A 15,069-nucleotide genomic window follows, 5' to 3' on the forward strand; every position below is an offset into this window, starting at 1 on the left:
TAATTTCAAAACGTGCAGTTAACTTGAGAATAAGTGAACGTAAAATCTGCAATTTAAGTTTCGTATTACAGTTTGTAACATGAATGCGAAATTGCAACACCTTTTTGGTAATACCAAACGTGAATTCTAATAACTTAACCTCCAAATTTTTGACTTTATCTCTGCCTTCGCGCCTAAGAGACTTCTCTTAGAGGCGTTTCGGGGATAAGCACGTAATGATACGTTTCCATTTTTGATGTGTAATTTATTACTTAACAAAATATCGCGCTTCTTTTTAGGGACGAATATTAAATTTTGCCCTTGAAGTCAAAATCTTATTGTGCTTTTTAGTTGAACAGTTTGTTAGAAAACATTTATTGCAAAATAAAGGAAACTGTTTTTCAAATTTACGTATTTATTCCACATACTTTTTAATTAACGAGAATTCGATTTGTTTAACCCTGGTAATTTTGGTAAAAACAAATCGCGTTTAGGGAAATATTCTTCTTAAATTCAGAACATTTGATTAACTCGAGAATCAATAAACGAAAGTAGGGAAATTAAGTTTCGCATTGTTTTTAGCAAGATTTTAAAATCATTTTGACAAAACCAAACAAAAACTCTTAAATAATCTTATCACAAAATTTTTGACGTTATCCATGCTTTCGGGCCTAAGAAACTTCTTTTAGATAAGATGACCAAATCTAGTAGTAGTTTTTAGAGTTTTGTACTGTTTTTAAATCATGTATTCTCCAATTTAACAGCATACTGTAAATGTACTCCTCTCCGACAAGCGTATTCCCAAAACAGCTTCTTGGTTTATTTTTCTTGTTGTATTGTTTTTGATGATGGGATATATATGAAAAGGATAACGGACCCACGATATGAGTTGTATTTAAAGTTTAAATAATTATAATGACTGCAATTTATTTCCTGTTTAATAAAATTTTTGAAGCAGCATCTTGAGTGGTGAATCATCGAAGTAATATTCAAAAAATACAAAAAATGTAGCCACTAATATGTGTGAATTGAGAATATTTCATTTATTAGTTTTTAATAAATTATTCTAGTTAGTACGTTCTTGTTACAATTATACGTATATTTACTATTTTAGAATTTGTCGAAACAATCATTTAACTGAAAAGCTAAAAAATAGGTTTCCATTTATATTAACTTCAAAAGTCAAAAGAAGAAATCAAGTTTATCTATAAAAACATTGTTCGCTGAACCCAAAGTAAATTAAATCATAAATGATTTTGACAGTAACAATGTGAGTGAAAAATTAATTACTGGAGAAAAATGAAACTAACAAAAAAATCAATTTATAAACAAATATAAGTTTTTTGAATAGTAAATTGTATTCGTTAAAAATGATGTTTTTTAAGTAACAGTTCCGTATTTTTGGAAAAATGTTTCTCGCTTATGTACTATTTTTGAATTTATGAAAGTTGCACACCTTGGTTTAACAGGAGAATAAATTAAGGTAAATGTGCAGTTCTAACCTCAAAAATTCTCTTATCCATGTTTCGGGTATAAGAAGTGTTTGATTGATTCACAAGCCTTAGCAGTGTTGCTCTGAATTATGGATTCGAAAAAGTTTTCCGTTCGGCAAAATTGAAGCATTGAGTTATGCAGCCAGTAATTTTTCATTTAGAAATCAGTTGAATTTCTTTTCCCAAAATGCATAGAGTCCCCATCTGTTTGTCGGGAGCTTAAGCCCGAATTTGGTGAAATCTTTTCGAGGATACGACGGCAATTTCCCCCTGTAAAGACGAACTGCTCTTAGGCCGGACACGGTACTTATAGAAGCAGATTGCGTACTCTTAAGCCCGACAAGCGCACGGGCTTTTTCGTGATTTTACGCCCGCGGCACGGGTCTGTAGAGTCGCTCAGCATAATAATAATAATCCGACGAATGGCTACTTTCATGTTTTCTCGGCGTTTCATGATGCCTAGAGTACGAAAAAGTAGGTCTACCTTCATAATCTGTCTGTCGTCTGGTTGAGTTTTGTTAGAAAGAATGATAACAATTTACAAACCTACTGAGTCGATTGTTGTCAAATTTTATATATACATAAATATAAGGAATCTCATGTAGGAAGTAAAACGCTAACCAAAAGTCCCCAAAAAAAATTAAAATTATTCCTTATGATCTATTATTATCTTTACCATTTCTAGTGAAACAATACTGATTTTGCCAATTACAGTAGCGGTCATTTCTACCGAACCACTCGATAAAAAGTCAAGTTGGTAGCCCTGTCATCTAGTACTTTACGCCGAACGCGGTTGGTAGCGGTAGTTGATATGGCAATCGAAACTAGCACAACACGAATGTTTCGGTTGCCCTCAGCTATGCCGCACTGTATCCCGTGCAGACTGTATGTTCTGTTCATCTATTTATTAAAATAAAATATCTACATTGACAATATGACCATCTAACCTGTCAAATTTTTGACACATTTGTTTTCCCCCAGAAACCCGTCAAGGCCACTTACACCAAACAAATTTTGAAAATTTACACTAGGGAGTGGTTGTGTAGAAAAGATCGCGACTTTACTAACAACTTTCGGTTGATTGACAATGGCTTTTTGATTAGAAAATTTTCTGAATATGAATGTTGATAAATTTACGATCCTCAAGTGGTGTTTCGGTAAAGATGACAGACTATAGATCATATGCATTTTTATAAAATAAATTTGGCAACACTGCAGGTACCTAATGCGTGAGTACCTTCGATTTACTTTCTGATTTCTTGGTAACAATTGAAACTGGAATCCACCTTTTTACTTCACGAGCGTAAGCTTTTTTTCGACATTCCGTGGCCTTTAGAGTACCTAGAAAAATGTGGTCTCCCGTTTCCGTCTGTTTCTGTGTCTGTTTGCCTATCTGCTCTCTGCTGGACTGATTGTTGTCAAATTTTATATGTATGTTATGAATAGGTATCATATACACGTCAAAACGCTAACCAAAATTTGTCTAATCACCACCACCAATGATGAGATGACGTCATCTCCAAAATTTACAACAGTAAATACACTCCCCCCAAAAATTATCACACCACCTCCAGTTCTAGCGAACCGGAATACATGGGGTTACCATATACATAGTAGTGATAAATGTATGCAAGACAAGGCCAAAAAATTGGTCTAAAGAGTTTAGACAGTACTTCCCTCGCTGTCGGAAACTTGACGACTGCATGCCTATTGTGTTTTTTTCTCATTACATTTTTGTAGTGGGAATTTAAAAAAAAAATTGCGATGACGTCATCAACATTTTTGCAAGGACACGTATATCAGTTGGGATAGATGTAGTGTAATACTAAGAATAAAATTATTATATTCTCAAAGTAGTTCCTGATTAAATCAATAAAATAAATTTACGCATTCATTAATTTTTTTGAGTCACCCTGTATATGCAAATCGAAAAAATTTGAATGGAATGATAAATCACAAGAAGAGACTCACCATAATTTGTACATTTTAGATAGGATTTTTTCAGCTAAATTTTGTGGTGACATCATAAATTTTTTAGGGGGGACGACCAAATACGTTTTGATCAAAAATTTACCATGCTTATGATAATTTTAAAATGTCTTCAAGATTTCGAAGCATTCGGTTTTGTAGTTCCTGAGTAAATCAGTAAAATAAATTTACGCTTTCATTTATTTTCTTGAATCACCCTGTATATGCAAATCCAAAAAATATGAATGCAGTGATAGATCACAAGTACAGACTGATCATATTTTGTACATTTTAGATGTGATTTATTCGGCAAATTTTCGAGCTGACGTCATCAAGTTTTTGGAGGGGATAAGCAAATATATTTTGACTAAACATTTATTATGCCCTTTATAACCTTAAAACATCTGCAAGATGTCAGAGCATTCCGTTTTGTAGTTCCTGATTAAATCAATAAAATATATTTACGCATTCATTAATGTTTTTGAGTCACTCTGTATATCCAAATCCAAAAAATATGAATGGAGTGATAAATGACAAGTACAGGCTCATCATATTTTGTACATTTTAGATATGATTTATTCGGCAAACTTTCGAGCTGACGTCATCAAGTTTTTGGAGGGGATAAGCAAATATATTTTGACTAAACATTTATTATGCTCTTTATGACCTTAAAACATCTGCAAGATTTCAGAGCATTCGGTTTTGTAGTTCCTGATTAAATGAATAAAATATATTTACGCATTCATTAATTTTTTTGAGTCACCCTGTATATGCAAATCCAAAAAATATGAATGGAGTGATAGATCACAAGTACAGGCTCATCATATTTTGTACATTTTAGATATGATTTATTCCACAAACTTTTGAGCTGACGTCATCAAGTTTTTGGAGGGGATAAGCAAATATTTTTTGACTAAAGATTTATGATGCTCTTTATAGCCTTAAAACATCTGCAACATTTCAAAGCATTCTGGTTAGCAGATTAAAAATTAAATTTCAAAATGTTGTTTTATAATTTTGATTTTTTTTCCAAAAATCTGGACGTTTCGGGTGAAAAGTCGATTCAGAGTTGTAAACTACATGTGTAGGACTATGTTATTTTATAGAATTGAAAACCCATTTACTATGTACAATTTTGAAGTGACGTCATCGCATTAGTGGTGGGGATGATTAGACAAATTTTGGTTAGCGTTTTACCATCTACATGATATTCTTAATATAAGTACAAAATTTCACAACAATCGGTCGAGTACTTTCGGAGATTATCTGTCTAATAAAAATCCGGGACAACAGACGGACAGACGGACAGACGGACGGACAGACGGACGGACAGACAGACGGAAATGGGAGACCTATTTCTTCGTCTTCTAGGGGTCATGAAAGATCGAGAAAACGTAAAAGTAGAGAGTCTGCCGACGGACTCGATTACAATACTTCCTTTGCTTACGCTCGGGAAGTAAAAATGACAATATTTAAAAAATATACATATTCTGGGCCTGATTTGGAGACTGTCTTAATGTAGGTACATAAGTTTATTAGCGTTAATTAAATTAATATCGTGTATTTCCACCCCTGGCTTGAATAACGGCTTCCATCCGGCGCTGCATACCTTCGTAAAAGTGCACAATATTGTCTTGAGGAATATTTTCCCATTCTTCCATAAGAACTGCTTCTAGCTGTTGGAGAATTCTAAAAGCAATTCTACGGCCCACAACACGACATTGCAGATCATCCCATACATGCTCGATGGGATTCATATTAGGGCTTCGAACTGGCCATTCCATAACAGGCGTATCTGTTTCTCTGAAATAAGCTTGCACAACGCGCACTATGTGCGTCCGAGCGTTATCATGCTTTTAAACAAAATTTGGACCAATGAATGGTCCGTATGGAATGACATGTGGTTCCAAAATGTCTGTTATGTAACGTACAACCATCAAACGAGCCCCAGGTAATGATACTAAGTCTGTACGACCTTGCAAAGATATGCCATCCCAAACCATAATCGAACCTCCACCGAACTATACATTTGGGACGAAGTTACATTGAAAATACCGCTTCCCAGGCCTTATATTCACCGGTATTCGTCTGTCATTTGAGCAAAAACAGAATCTAGACTCATCAGAGAACATCACATTTTCCCAATCATCAATTTCCCAATTCACGTGCTTCCTTGCGAATTCTAGCTGGGCTACTCGATGAGGTCTGGTGAGTAATGGTCCTTTTGCAGGAACACGAGCTCGAAGATTATCTTCGCGAAGACGATTTGTTACTGTCTGTACAGAAATATCCAGATCTCGAGCACCAAGCAACTCCATTTGAAGTAATCGAGCAGTGCAATGCCTCGTACGGAGCGCTGTTAAGCGCAAAAAGCGATCATCTCATTACGAAGTCACCCTTCGACGACTTTGTCCTGGTCTTCTGGCAACACTCCCTGTTTCATGGAACCGTTATGGAAGTCTAACTATTGTGAAATGATCAACTCCTAAAACTCTTGCTACGTATCGCTGACTATGACCATCTTCCAACAGAGTCAATGCTCGTACAACTTCGTCGTGGGTCAAATCCAAGATTAAGCGTTGAGGGACATCCATAATGTCGAATATGTATGACAGTAGCGATAGAAGTCTACATAAATCCTTTGTAAATGAAAAGGACGAAATTCGTATATGTGCAAATTTATCCGAAGAACTAGAAACCATCGTTTTAATCAACATATTGGTTCTTGTTCTGGCAAATAAATAAATAAAAATATGTTTGGATATGATTTGGGCCCATGTGTCTTCTACAAATTTTCAAATTGGAAATATACAAAATTTTGAGAGTGGTGCGATAATTTTTGGGGGGAGATGAGTATTATTTAAATTTAACACTTGTGGATTATGAATCCGTGTTAAGTTTTTACCCTAGACATTCAAATCACACCACAGAAAAACATAATTACAAAATTTTGGTGAATAAATGTTACTTAAGTTTGACAAAAAGCACGCTCCTACACTTGTGGTTTATGAATCCGTGTTAAGTTTTGACTCTAAACATTCAGATTTAAAAAATCAAAATTGTATAAAATATTTTACAGTTTAATTTTTCAATTGCAAAACCGAATGCTTTAAAATCTCGCATATGTTTTAGGGTTATTGGAAGTGTGATAATCTTTAATGAAAATTTTTCGGTTACGCCAAACCCCAAATTAATGACGTCATCTTACAGTTTAAAAATATACTCATGTACTTCTGCATTTGTTGCTTATGAATGCGTGTTCAGTTTTTATCACAGGTTTTTACACTAGAAATCCAGGTCTTTTGAAAAAAAAATGGATAGTTACATTTTACAAATTAATTCTGACATTGCATAACTAAATACTCTGGAATCCTACAATTGTTTTACGATAATCAGAAACGTGGTAAACTGTTAATCAAAATTTATCCGCTTATGCTCCTCCCTAACAAATAATGATGACGTAATTTTATAATTTTGCCGAATAAATGTCATCTAAATTTTATAAAATAACATGACAATAAGAATAACAATGTCTGCAGCATGTTTGCAGTCTCAAACATTATAAAACTAAAAAATAAGATTACAATAAACAATGTGTATACGTAAAGGTGTGTCACACGGTGTGACACACCCGTGGTCACACTGTGACAATGGAATAACATTGACGTCCGATTTTCTGGCCGCGAGTGTATCTATACTTTAACTTCTAGTAGGGGTTATAAAAAATAAAATTCGCGAAAGTAAATTTTATTTTTTGAAGGAGCTATATGTGTTCGCTTGTATGTACTTCAGGGCCGAGAAATGTTTTGTCTAAGTAACCTTAAACCCATTTTACTTCCCGAGCGTAAGCAAAGGAAGTATTGTAATCGAGTCCGTCGGCCGACTCTCTACTTTTACGTTTTCTCGATCTTTCATGACCCCTAGAAGACGAAGAAATAGGTCTCCCATTTCCGTCTGTCTGTCCGTCTGTCCGTCTGTCCGTCCGTCTGTCCGTCTGTCCGTCTGTTGTCCCGGATTTTTATTAGACAGATAATCTCCGAAAGTACTCGACCGATTGTTGTGAAATTTTGTACTTATATTAAGAATATCATGTAGATGGTAAAACGCTAACCAAAATTTGTCTAATCATCCCCACCACTAATGCGATGACGTCACTTCAAAATTGTACATAGTAAATGGGTTTTCAATTGTATAAAATAACATAGTCCTACACATGTAGTTTACAACTCTGAATCGACTTTTCACCCGAAACGTCCAGATTTTTGGAAAAAAAATCAAAATTATAAAACAACATTTTGAAATTTAATTTTTAATCTGCTAACCAGAATGCTTTGAAATGTTGCAGATGTTTTAAGGCTATAAAGAGCATCATAAATGTTTAGTCAAAATATATTTGCTTATCCCCTCCTAAAACTTGATGACGTCAGCTCGAAAGTTTGCCGAATAAATCACATCTAAAATGTACAAAATATGATCAGTCTGTACTTGTGATCTATCACTCCATCCATATTTTTTGGATTTGCATATACAGGGTGATTCAAAAAAATTAATGACAGCGTAAATTTATTTTACTGATTTACTCAGGAACTACAAAACCGAATGCTTTGAAATCTTGAAGATGTTTTAAGGTTATAAAGAGCATAATAAGTGTTTAGTCAAAATACATTTGCTTATCCCCTCCAAAAAATTGATGACGTCAGCTCAAAAGTTTGCCGAATAAATCCTATCTAAACTGTACAAAATATGATGAGTCTGTACTTGTAATTTATCACTCCATTCATATTTTTAGGATTTGCATATACAGGGTGACTCAAAAAAATTAATGAATGCGTAAATTAATTTTATTGATTTACTCAGGAACTATAAAACCGAATTCTTTGAAATCCACTGCGAAAAAAAAACATAATAGGCATGCAGTCGTCACGTTTCCGACAGCGAGGGAAGTACTGTCTAAACTCTTTAGACCAATTTTTTATAGTAGGCATCGTCGGAAAAATTCAATATACTTTTATTTCGAAAATAATCCATTTATTAATTTCCTTGAAATTCCTAGAAATGAGTAAGGTTATGATACATTGCACATATTAAAATTAATTGGTTTATCCTTAAGAAAAATTCTAATGTAAATCTGTGTGATAGGATAGGTATACAATCTACCATGCATTTATAATTGATTGTGGTTGGCGGTGAGGGAATTCTGTCTAAATAAGTTGACCTTTTTTCCTCTTCCTTGGCATTTGTTTATACACCAATTTGTTTGAACAGATAAAAAGTCACCCATGTTATAGTCATCGAGGCAATTTTGAATTAAACCTGTTAAAATTTAAAGGTGGTTAAAATAAACAACCAATCGGATTTACGATTTTAAATCGTTGCTATGGAAATTTGCAATTTAACACCCGTTAAATTTAATTTTTACAAAAATTGCCCCTATAGTACCATGCACAGTACAACACTTATCGTCGCCACTATCAGCTGTGAGATTATCTTTATCCTGATTATCAGCTTTAATATTATCTTTATTCAGCTGTTTTTATGACACTCATTTATAAAGTGATTATGTGACACGTAATACCTACCTTTCCATCAAATATTGTTAAAACATTTCAATTAATAACCCATCTACCAACATTATTATACTTACCTCTGCAACTAGTTAATTACCAATGGCAATGAAAACATAAACAGCGCTTGTGCAAACAGGAGTTGTGGGAGATTGTGGTCTTTAAAGAATTGGCGCTATTGCAAGCAACAAAGGCAACCTTGTGGTAGTCTGTGTCCGTTCGCGATATGTATAAACAGGAATGCTAGTTATCGTGTTTGTTGTAAAATTATCAAAATGATTCAGGGCCATGGACCGGTTATGCAAGCTTTTTTAGGCACATTATTCACATGGGGCCTTACTGCAGCTGGCGCTGCACTTGTTGTGATTATCAGAGGCTCACAGGTTAGAACATAACCTTTCTCGCATATAAACAATCGACACGTTCAAATTTTTAGAGGAAACTTCTGGATGCCAGCTTGGGATTTGCCGCTGGTGTTATGACAGCAGCTTCTTACTGGTCACTTTTGTCTCCTGCCATCGAAATGGCTGAACAGTCCAAAATATATGGAGAGAATGGCGAATATGCCTTTGCTCCGGTTGCATTAGGCTTCTTGTTGGGAGCCTTATTTGTCTATGGTGCTGATGTATTAATATCAATACTTGGTGTTCATTCTCCAAACATGATGCTAGGTGGTGTATTTTTCTAATATGTAAAGCTGTTCCGATAAAAATGAATTTACAGCACTCCATTCCACAAGTAGTCGTAAGGAGAGAAGGGACCTTACTAGACCAAATTCCCATATATCTTCAACAGATTCAACTGCCATTGATGGTTTTTCTGAATTAGGAGGCACAGTCCATCAACGCAGAAGGGGTATGTATTTGTTTTTCTTACAGAAAAATATTTTTGTACAGCTGTCAGGTACTTAGCTTTTACATATTATTTTGCTTACATTATCAAAACATAATGTTGACTTTTTTAATGTGGTCCATAGCAAAGAGAGTTTTAAATTTGTAGTCATAAATGTAGGGTGTAGAATACACACTGTGGAAAGAACTAGAGGTGGAAAAATAGTTTTGTTTATTTGGTTTTACCCACAATTATCATTATTAGTAAATCGTTATAATTCAATTTACCAAATTCTTGTGAGTAATTACACCAACAATAATCTTTGCAACTTATTCATTAGTCGCACGTAAATATTTGTTATTCCTGATCAAAGTCTAAGAGCCATATTGTGATGAATGATGAATGTTATGTTTTGTGGGGGTTTCACAGTTTGGAAAGTACGAAACTGCATGTTTTCTATTTACCTCTACCTGTTGGCGATTTTATTCAACAACTAGTTTCCTAAACTGCGGAACCGATTACTTTAAAATTTTACGTCCATTATAACCGATACGTGTAAGTTGTCAGCCCACCATTATTTCTAACTTTACATAGATTGGCATAAAAAGATAATTCCGAACAGAACACAATTTATTAACATGGTCCTACGGATAACAGAACGATAACCAAAATTTATGTAATCATCCCTTTCAGAAAATTGATGATGTCATCTCAGAAAATTATTTAAAAAACCGTACTGCGAGATACAAAATTGTTTATTATGCTAGTTGCTTTCATTTTTCCTTCCCGAGTTTAAGTTATGGAATTGGCATGTTAGGCTTCTATCGTCGATCTATCTGTTGGCGACACGTAATCTCCGAAAGTACTTTACCGATTGTTGTGGAATTTTAGGAGTACTTTAAGACTATCGTGTACATGATTGAACGCTAACCAAGGCTCGTTTGTTCATTCCCACGAACAAGTTGATAACGTAATCTCAAAATTTTGCAAGATAAATCCTATCTAAAATGTGCAAAATATTAGACATCTACACTTGTGGCGTGTCAATGCACCCATATTTTTAAACTGTGCAAATTTTTGGAAAAACATTAAAAATCGTATGAACGAATTACGACTCGACTAATAAAAATTTCCATCAAATACTGTGCAAACAAAGAATTCTCCAATGTATCAATCAATAAGTTTAAAAGTTCTACTAAATCGATTCAAAATATGTAAATTCTAAATTTTAATATGTCGGTATATTTTGTGACTATAGAATTTTCCGTTAATAAAATACGTACATAATTACATACATGCAATATTTCTTAGAAACTGTTAAACCAATTGTTGTGAAATCTAGATATATTGTGAGATGATCATCAGCCTGATACTTTGCTAATCAAAAGTTCTGTATCCATCCCCACCAAAGGTCACTTCAAAAATTTTCTGAGTGTATAATAATTGAAGTATGCAAAATAATATGTATAACCATTAATTCACCCATATATTTTCTTTAAATATCTCGGCGTTCTCCTAAAATTAAAGAAAGTTCTGTCCAAATAACTATAAACTATTTTTTACATACCTACACCGGATGTGCAAAAAAAACCGTACTACACAGGGTACCTCAGTTAAAATTCCGCAGCCTATTGTTTTTAGCTTAATTTAGTACATTACACCACTATGTTGCGATAGTTCGAACATATGCTAAAATAAGTATTTTTGAAACAGATCTTATATTAGGTATCTGTTTTACTAATCTGGAAAATAAACTTTTGGAAATGCGAGGAAAGTGTTGAAAGACGAGCCCGAACGGGGCCGACTATAGTCTTTGCCATTTCTATTGAAACACCACTTGGTAATCGTAAATTTGGCAACGTTCATATTCAGATAATTTTCTAACGGAAAGCTGTTGTCAATCAACCGAAAGCTATTACCAATTGCTAAATTTTAAGCAAAATCAACAGGTGGTGTATCAATAGAAATGGCAAAGACAATATGTAATTATAATAATTTGCTCCTAACATTTGTGACGTATATCCTGTGTAATAAGAAAATTTATGAGTACTTAGGTAGCTTTGGAATTTAATTGAAAAGTCATCTAATTTCGTGGTGCCGTAAGTTTTTGGCCTTTTTTTAATTCATAGGCATTTTATAAATAAGAAAGTAAAAACTAAACCGTAATTATTAATATTTCCTATGACTTGTAATCAGCAAGCAATCTCATCTGTGGTCATGAATTCGCTCTCATCGGGAGTGAGAGCGCACATTAATAAGCAACATTTAAATAGTCGTTCTAAGTTTCACGTTGAAAGTCTAGTCATTCAAAATGGGGTTTTCCAACCAGCATTGTAAACAGCTAAGAAAAATGATAGAGGCCCACAAAATAAATTGCAAGTGCTTTATTTCACTCAACTTTTATTTTTTAATGTTTATAGTTTTTTTTATCAACTGAAAATGAAATAAATATTTGATAAGTGTTACATATCATTATATTCGTAATTAAACGATTTAACGATTTAACGATGTAGTTTCTACGACTGCTCGCAAAGGATGTACAAAAATAATACATGTATGAACGAACCGGTTTGAATGTGTTTAGTTTTCTTAGAATGAGTAGACTCCATCTAAAATTCATTCATATACTTAATTTCCCCGAAATTTGTAGAGCAGAGTAACGTCAGTATTTCCATTATTCATATTAAAATAATATGTTTGTCCGCACGAAAAATTAACAAATGAATCTTTATTGAAGAATTAACTTTAATACACATGAAAAAATGTTTGTATTACCAGGATGAGGGAAGTTTTATTTGAATAACTTTAGACCAGTTTGTTTTAACATTGCTATGGACAAAACTAAAAATAGATCATTATTAAGAAAACTGCTAAAGAAAAAAGTACCAATAAAAGTTGTACAAAAATAAATATTAAAATTGTTCCAAATGTTAATTTAAAATTTTGCAGTAGGTAGATCTGATAAAATGAAAGGACAGAGTGAAGAAATAGTTCATACACAGAGTTATGAAGATGTTTCCAACATTGAAGAAATCCAACATGGACAGTGGAAACGAATAATACTTTTAGTAATAGCAATCACAGTCCATAATGTTCCTGAAGGTTTAGCTGTAGGTGTTGGTTTTGGCGCTATTGGTAGCTCAACTTCAGCCACTTTTGAAAGTGCTCGGTAAGTGTAATATTTTTAATTAATTTAGTTGGTTAATGTATCATTAAAAAGAAAAGGTTAACATATAGATTAACTTACTGTTTATTGATACGAAAATTTAATTTGTAAATTTCCCTAGGAGTAAATTTTACAAACTTATTTTCAGATAAATAAATTAATTTGAGGTCAGTCACTTAATTAAAATGCAGAATTTTAATCACAAATGCGTCAACAAATAATACCTCCAGGCATAAAATTTGAAGAAGACATTTTCTCGTTATTTTTATTATGCATGCAAACTTTAAAATCAGCTTTATAATTTAAATAATTTATACTTTAAGAGGAATTTAAAAACAAAATATTTCCTAGAAAGGAAATAAGATTAATTAAACTTACATTAGTAGTACCTCAGTGAATAATTGTGGTTCAAAATCCCCAACAATTATAATTGTGATACTGTCGTCCTAAAGCTTTTATATTTTTCTCTTACGACATTCTTTTAAGACAGAACTTGTTAAAAAAAAAAGATAGTTAACACCACACTTCAAGAATATAGCCTTTGGCATTTGAGATATGTGTATAGTATTCACTACAAAATGATACCACAGTCAAATTTTGCCATGCATGTGCCGTCAAGAAATATGTTATTTGTTTGTTGTTTCGTGTAAAACCGTTGTGTGCGTCTACTTCTTGAAAGGAATTAACTAAACTTTGTTAATTGGATTTATACTAACACGAATCTTAATGGTTAGTTTTATTTTTCTTCCTAAGTGCATGTATGTACTTACTATCTATCTACGTACTTACTTTTACATTGTTCAGTTTAACTTTTATTTTTCAAGCAGAACGTTTCAGTATTGTCTTTGTCAAGTTGGGTGCCATTACATGATTTAATAATGTAATCGTTGCCAAAAAATTGTTTAAAATATGTTTCATTGTTATTCAGTTTTTTTTTAATTAACCACAAAAACATACTATACAAAATGCCATATTGGGATGTACATAACTAATTGATATGCATTTTTGTTTTTTTTTTTATTAACGAGTTATTGTAAAAGGTGTTCTGAAGGGGTACTTTAAATACACTTATTATATTTATATTGGATATACAAGATGAATAACTCAGCGCGCAGTCCTCGGAATCTCATTAATTATTATTAGAATTAGAAAAAAAAGGCAAGTACCAAAGTTGCACGGTTCTTTGAGAACTATACTCTAAAATTATTTGTAACAAAGCAGAGTGTTTTGTTTTTAAGACGTAACACACAACTTAGTTTTTTTAAAAGAAACACCCTATATATTATTACTATTCTCCTCGATCTCTTTCCAGGATTTATAATTACTGTTTAGTTTTGAAATTTTTGGCCAAGGGAAGGGTTCACAAAAATAATCCCAGTAGGGTTATTATTTAAATTTGTGTTACTATATTTTGTGGAAACTTAAAAAAATTAATCAAAATTTAATATGCAGAATGTTTATAAAAAATACTCAAAAAATTTACAAGTTCCAAGTATTGATATTTCAGTTTTTTCAACTGTATTTTATTACTGTATATTATCCTATTTTTGTTCTCGTTCTTCTAATATGTCGATGTGTCTGTTAAATATCGCGGGAACTATCAACTTTTATTGTACAAAATACTTAACAAAAAAGAAAGAGAACAAAAAATTCAATAAGTTGCGGTAATAATATATAGGGCGTTCTATTTGAAAAACTGAAATATCGACATTTGAAAATTGTTATATTTAAAAGAAATAGATAAACACTCTGTATATGACAATTTAATTGCATTTATATTGTTATATATATTATATTATACCACAACAAAGCGCGTACCTTTATTTAATGCTGCACAAAATATTGTAACAGATTCCATAAATAACCCTACTACATTTTTTTTTTGTAAACCTATCCATTGCTAAAAACATTCAAAAAAATTGGAATAACGTTGCATCAGAAATTCAGAAATAAACTGTGGTTGTAAAGCCCAAGAAGAGGTGAATCAAACTATATAAAAATATATAGGATTTTTCATTTAAAAAACTAAGTTGTGTGTTACACCTATAAACAGAACACTCTATACAGT

At 32.7% G+C, this 15,069-nt stretch overlaps 1 protein-coding gene across 1 annotated transcript in view; it reads left to right on the plus strand.

Moving 5' to 3' along the window:
* The window catches only part of LOC135134794 (zinc transporter ZIP11), a 195,063-nt gene that overhangs the window by 40,744 nt on the left and 139,250 nt on the right, over positions 1 to 15,069 (plus strand). The window contains exons 2-5 of the mRNA XM_064063627.1: positions 9,289 to 9,387; positions 9,441 to 9,675; positions 9,728 to 9,859; positions 12,788 to 13,004. Coding sequence (XP_063919697.1) covers positions 9,289 to 9,387; positions 9,441 to 9,675; positions 9,728 to 9,859; positions 12,788 to 13,004 — 683 coding nt within the window. The remainder of the gene's footprint in view (positions 1 to 9,288; positions 9,388 to 9,440; positions 9,676 to 9,727; positions 9,860 to 12,787; positions 13,005 to 15,069) is intronic.

Source organism: Zophobas morio, unplaced genomic scaffold (assembly GCF_036711695.1).
Source record: "Zophobas morio isolate AGI-343-1 ecotype UQ-CSIRO unplaced genomic scaffold, CSIRO_AGI_Zmor_V1 ptg000024l, whole genome shotgun sequence".
NCBI lineage: Eukaryota > Metazoa > Arthropoda > Insecta > Coleoptera > Tenebrionidae > Zophobas > Zophobas morio.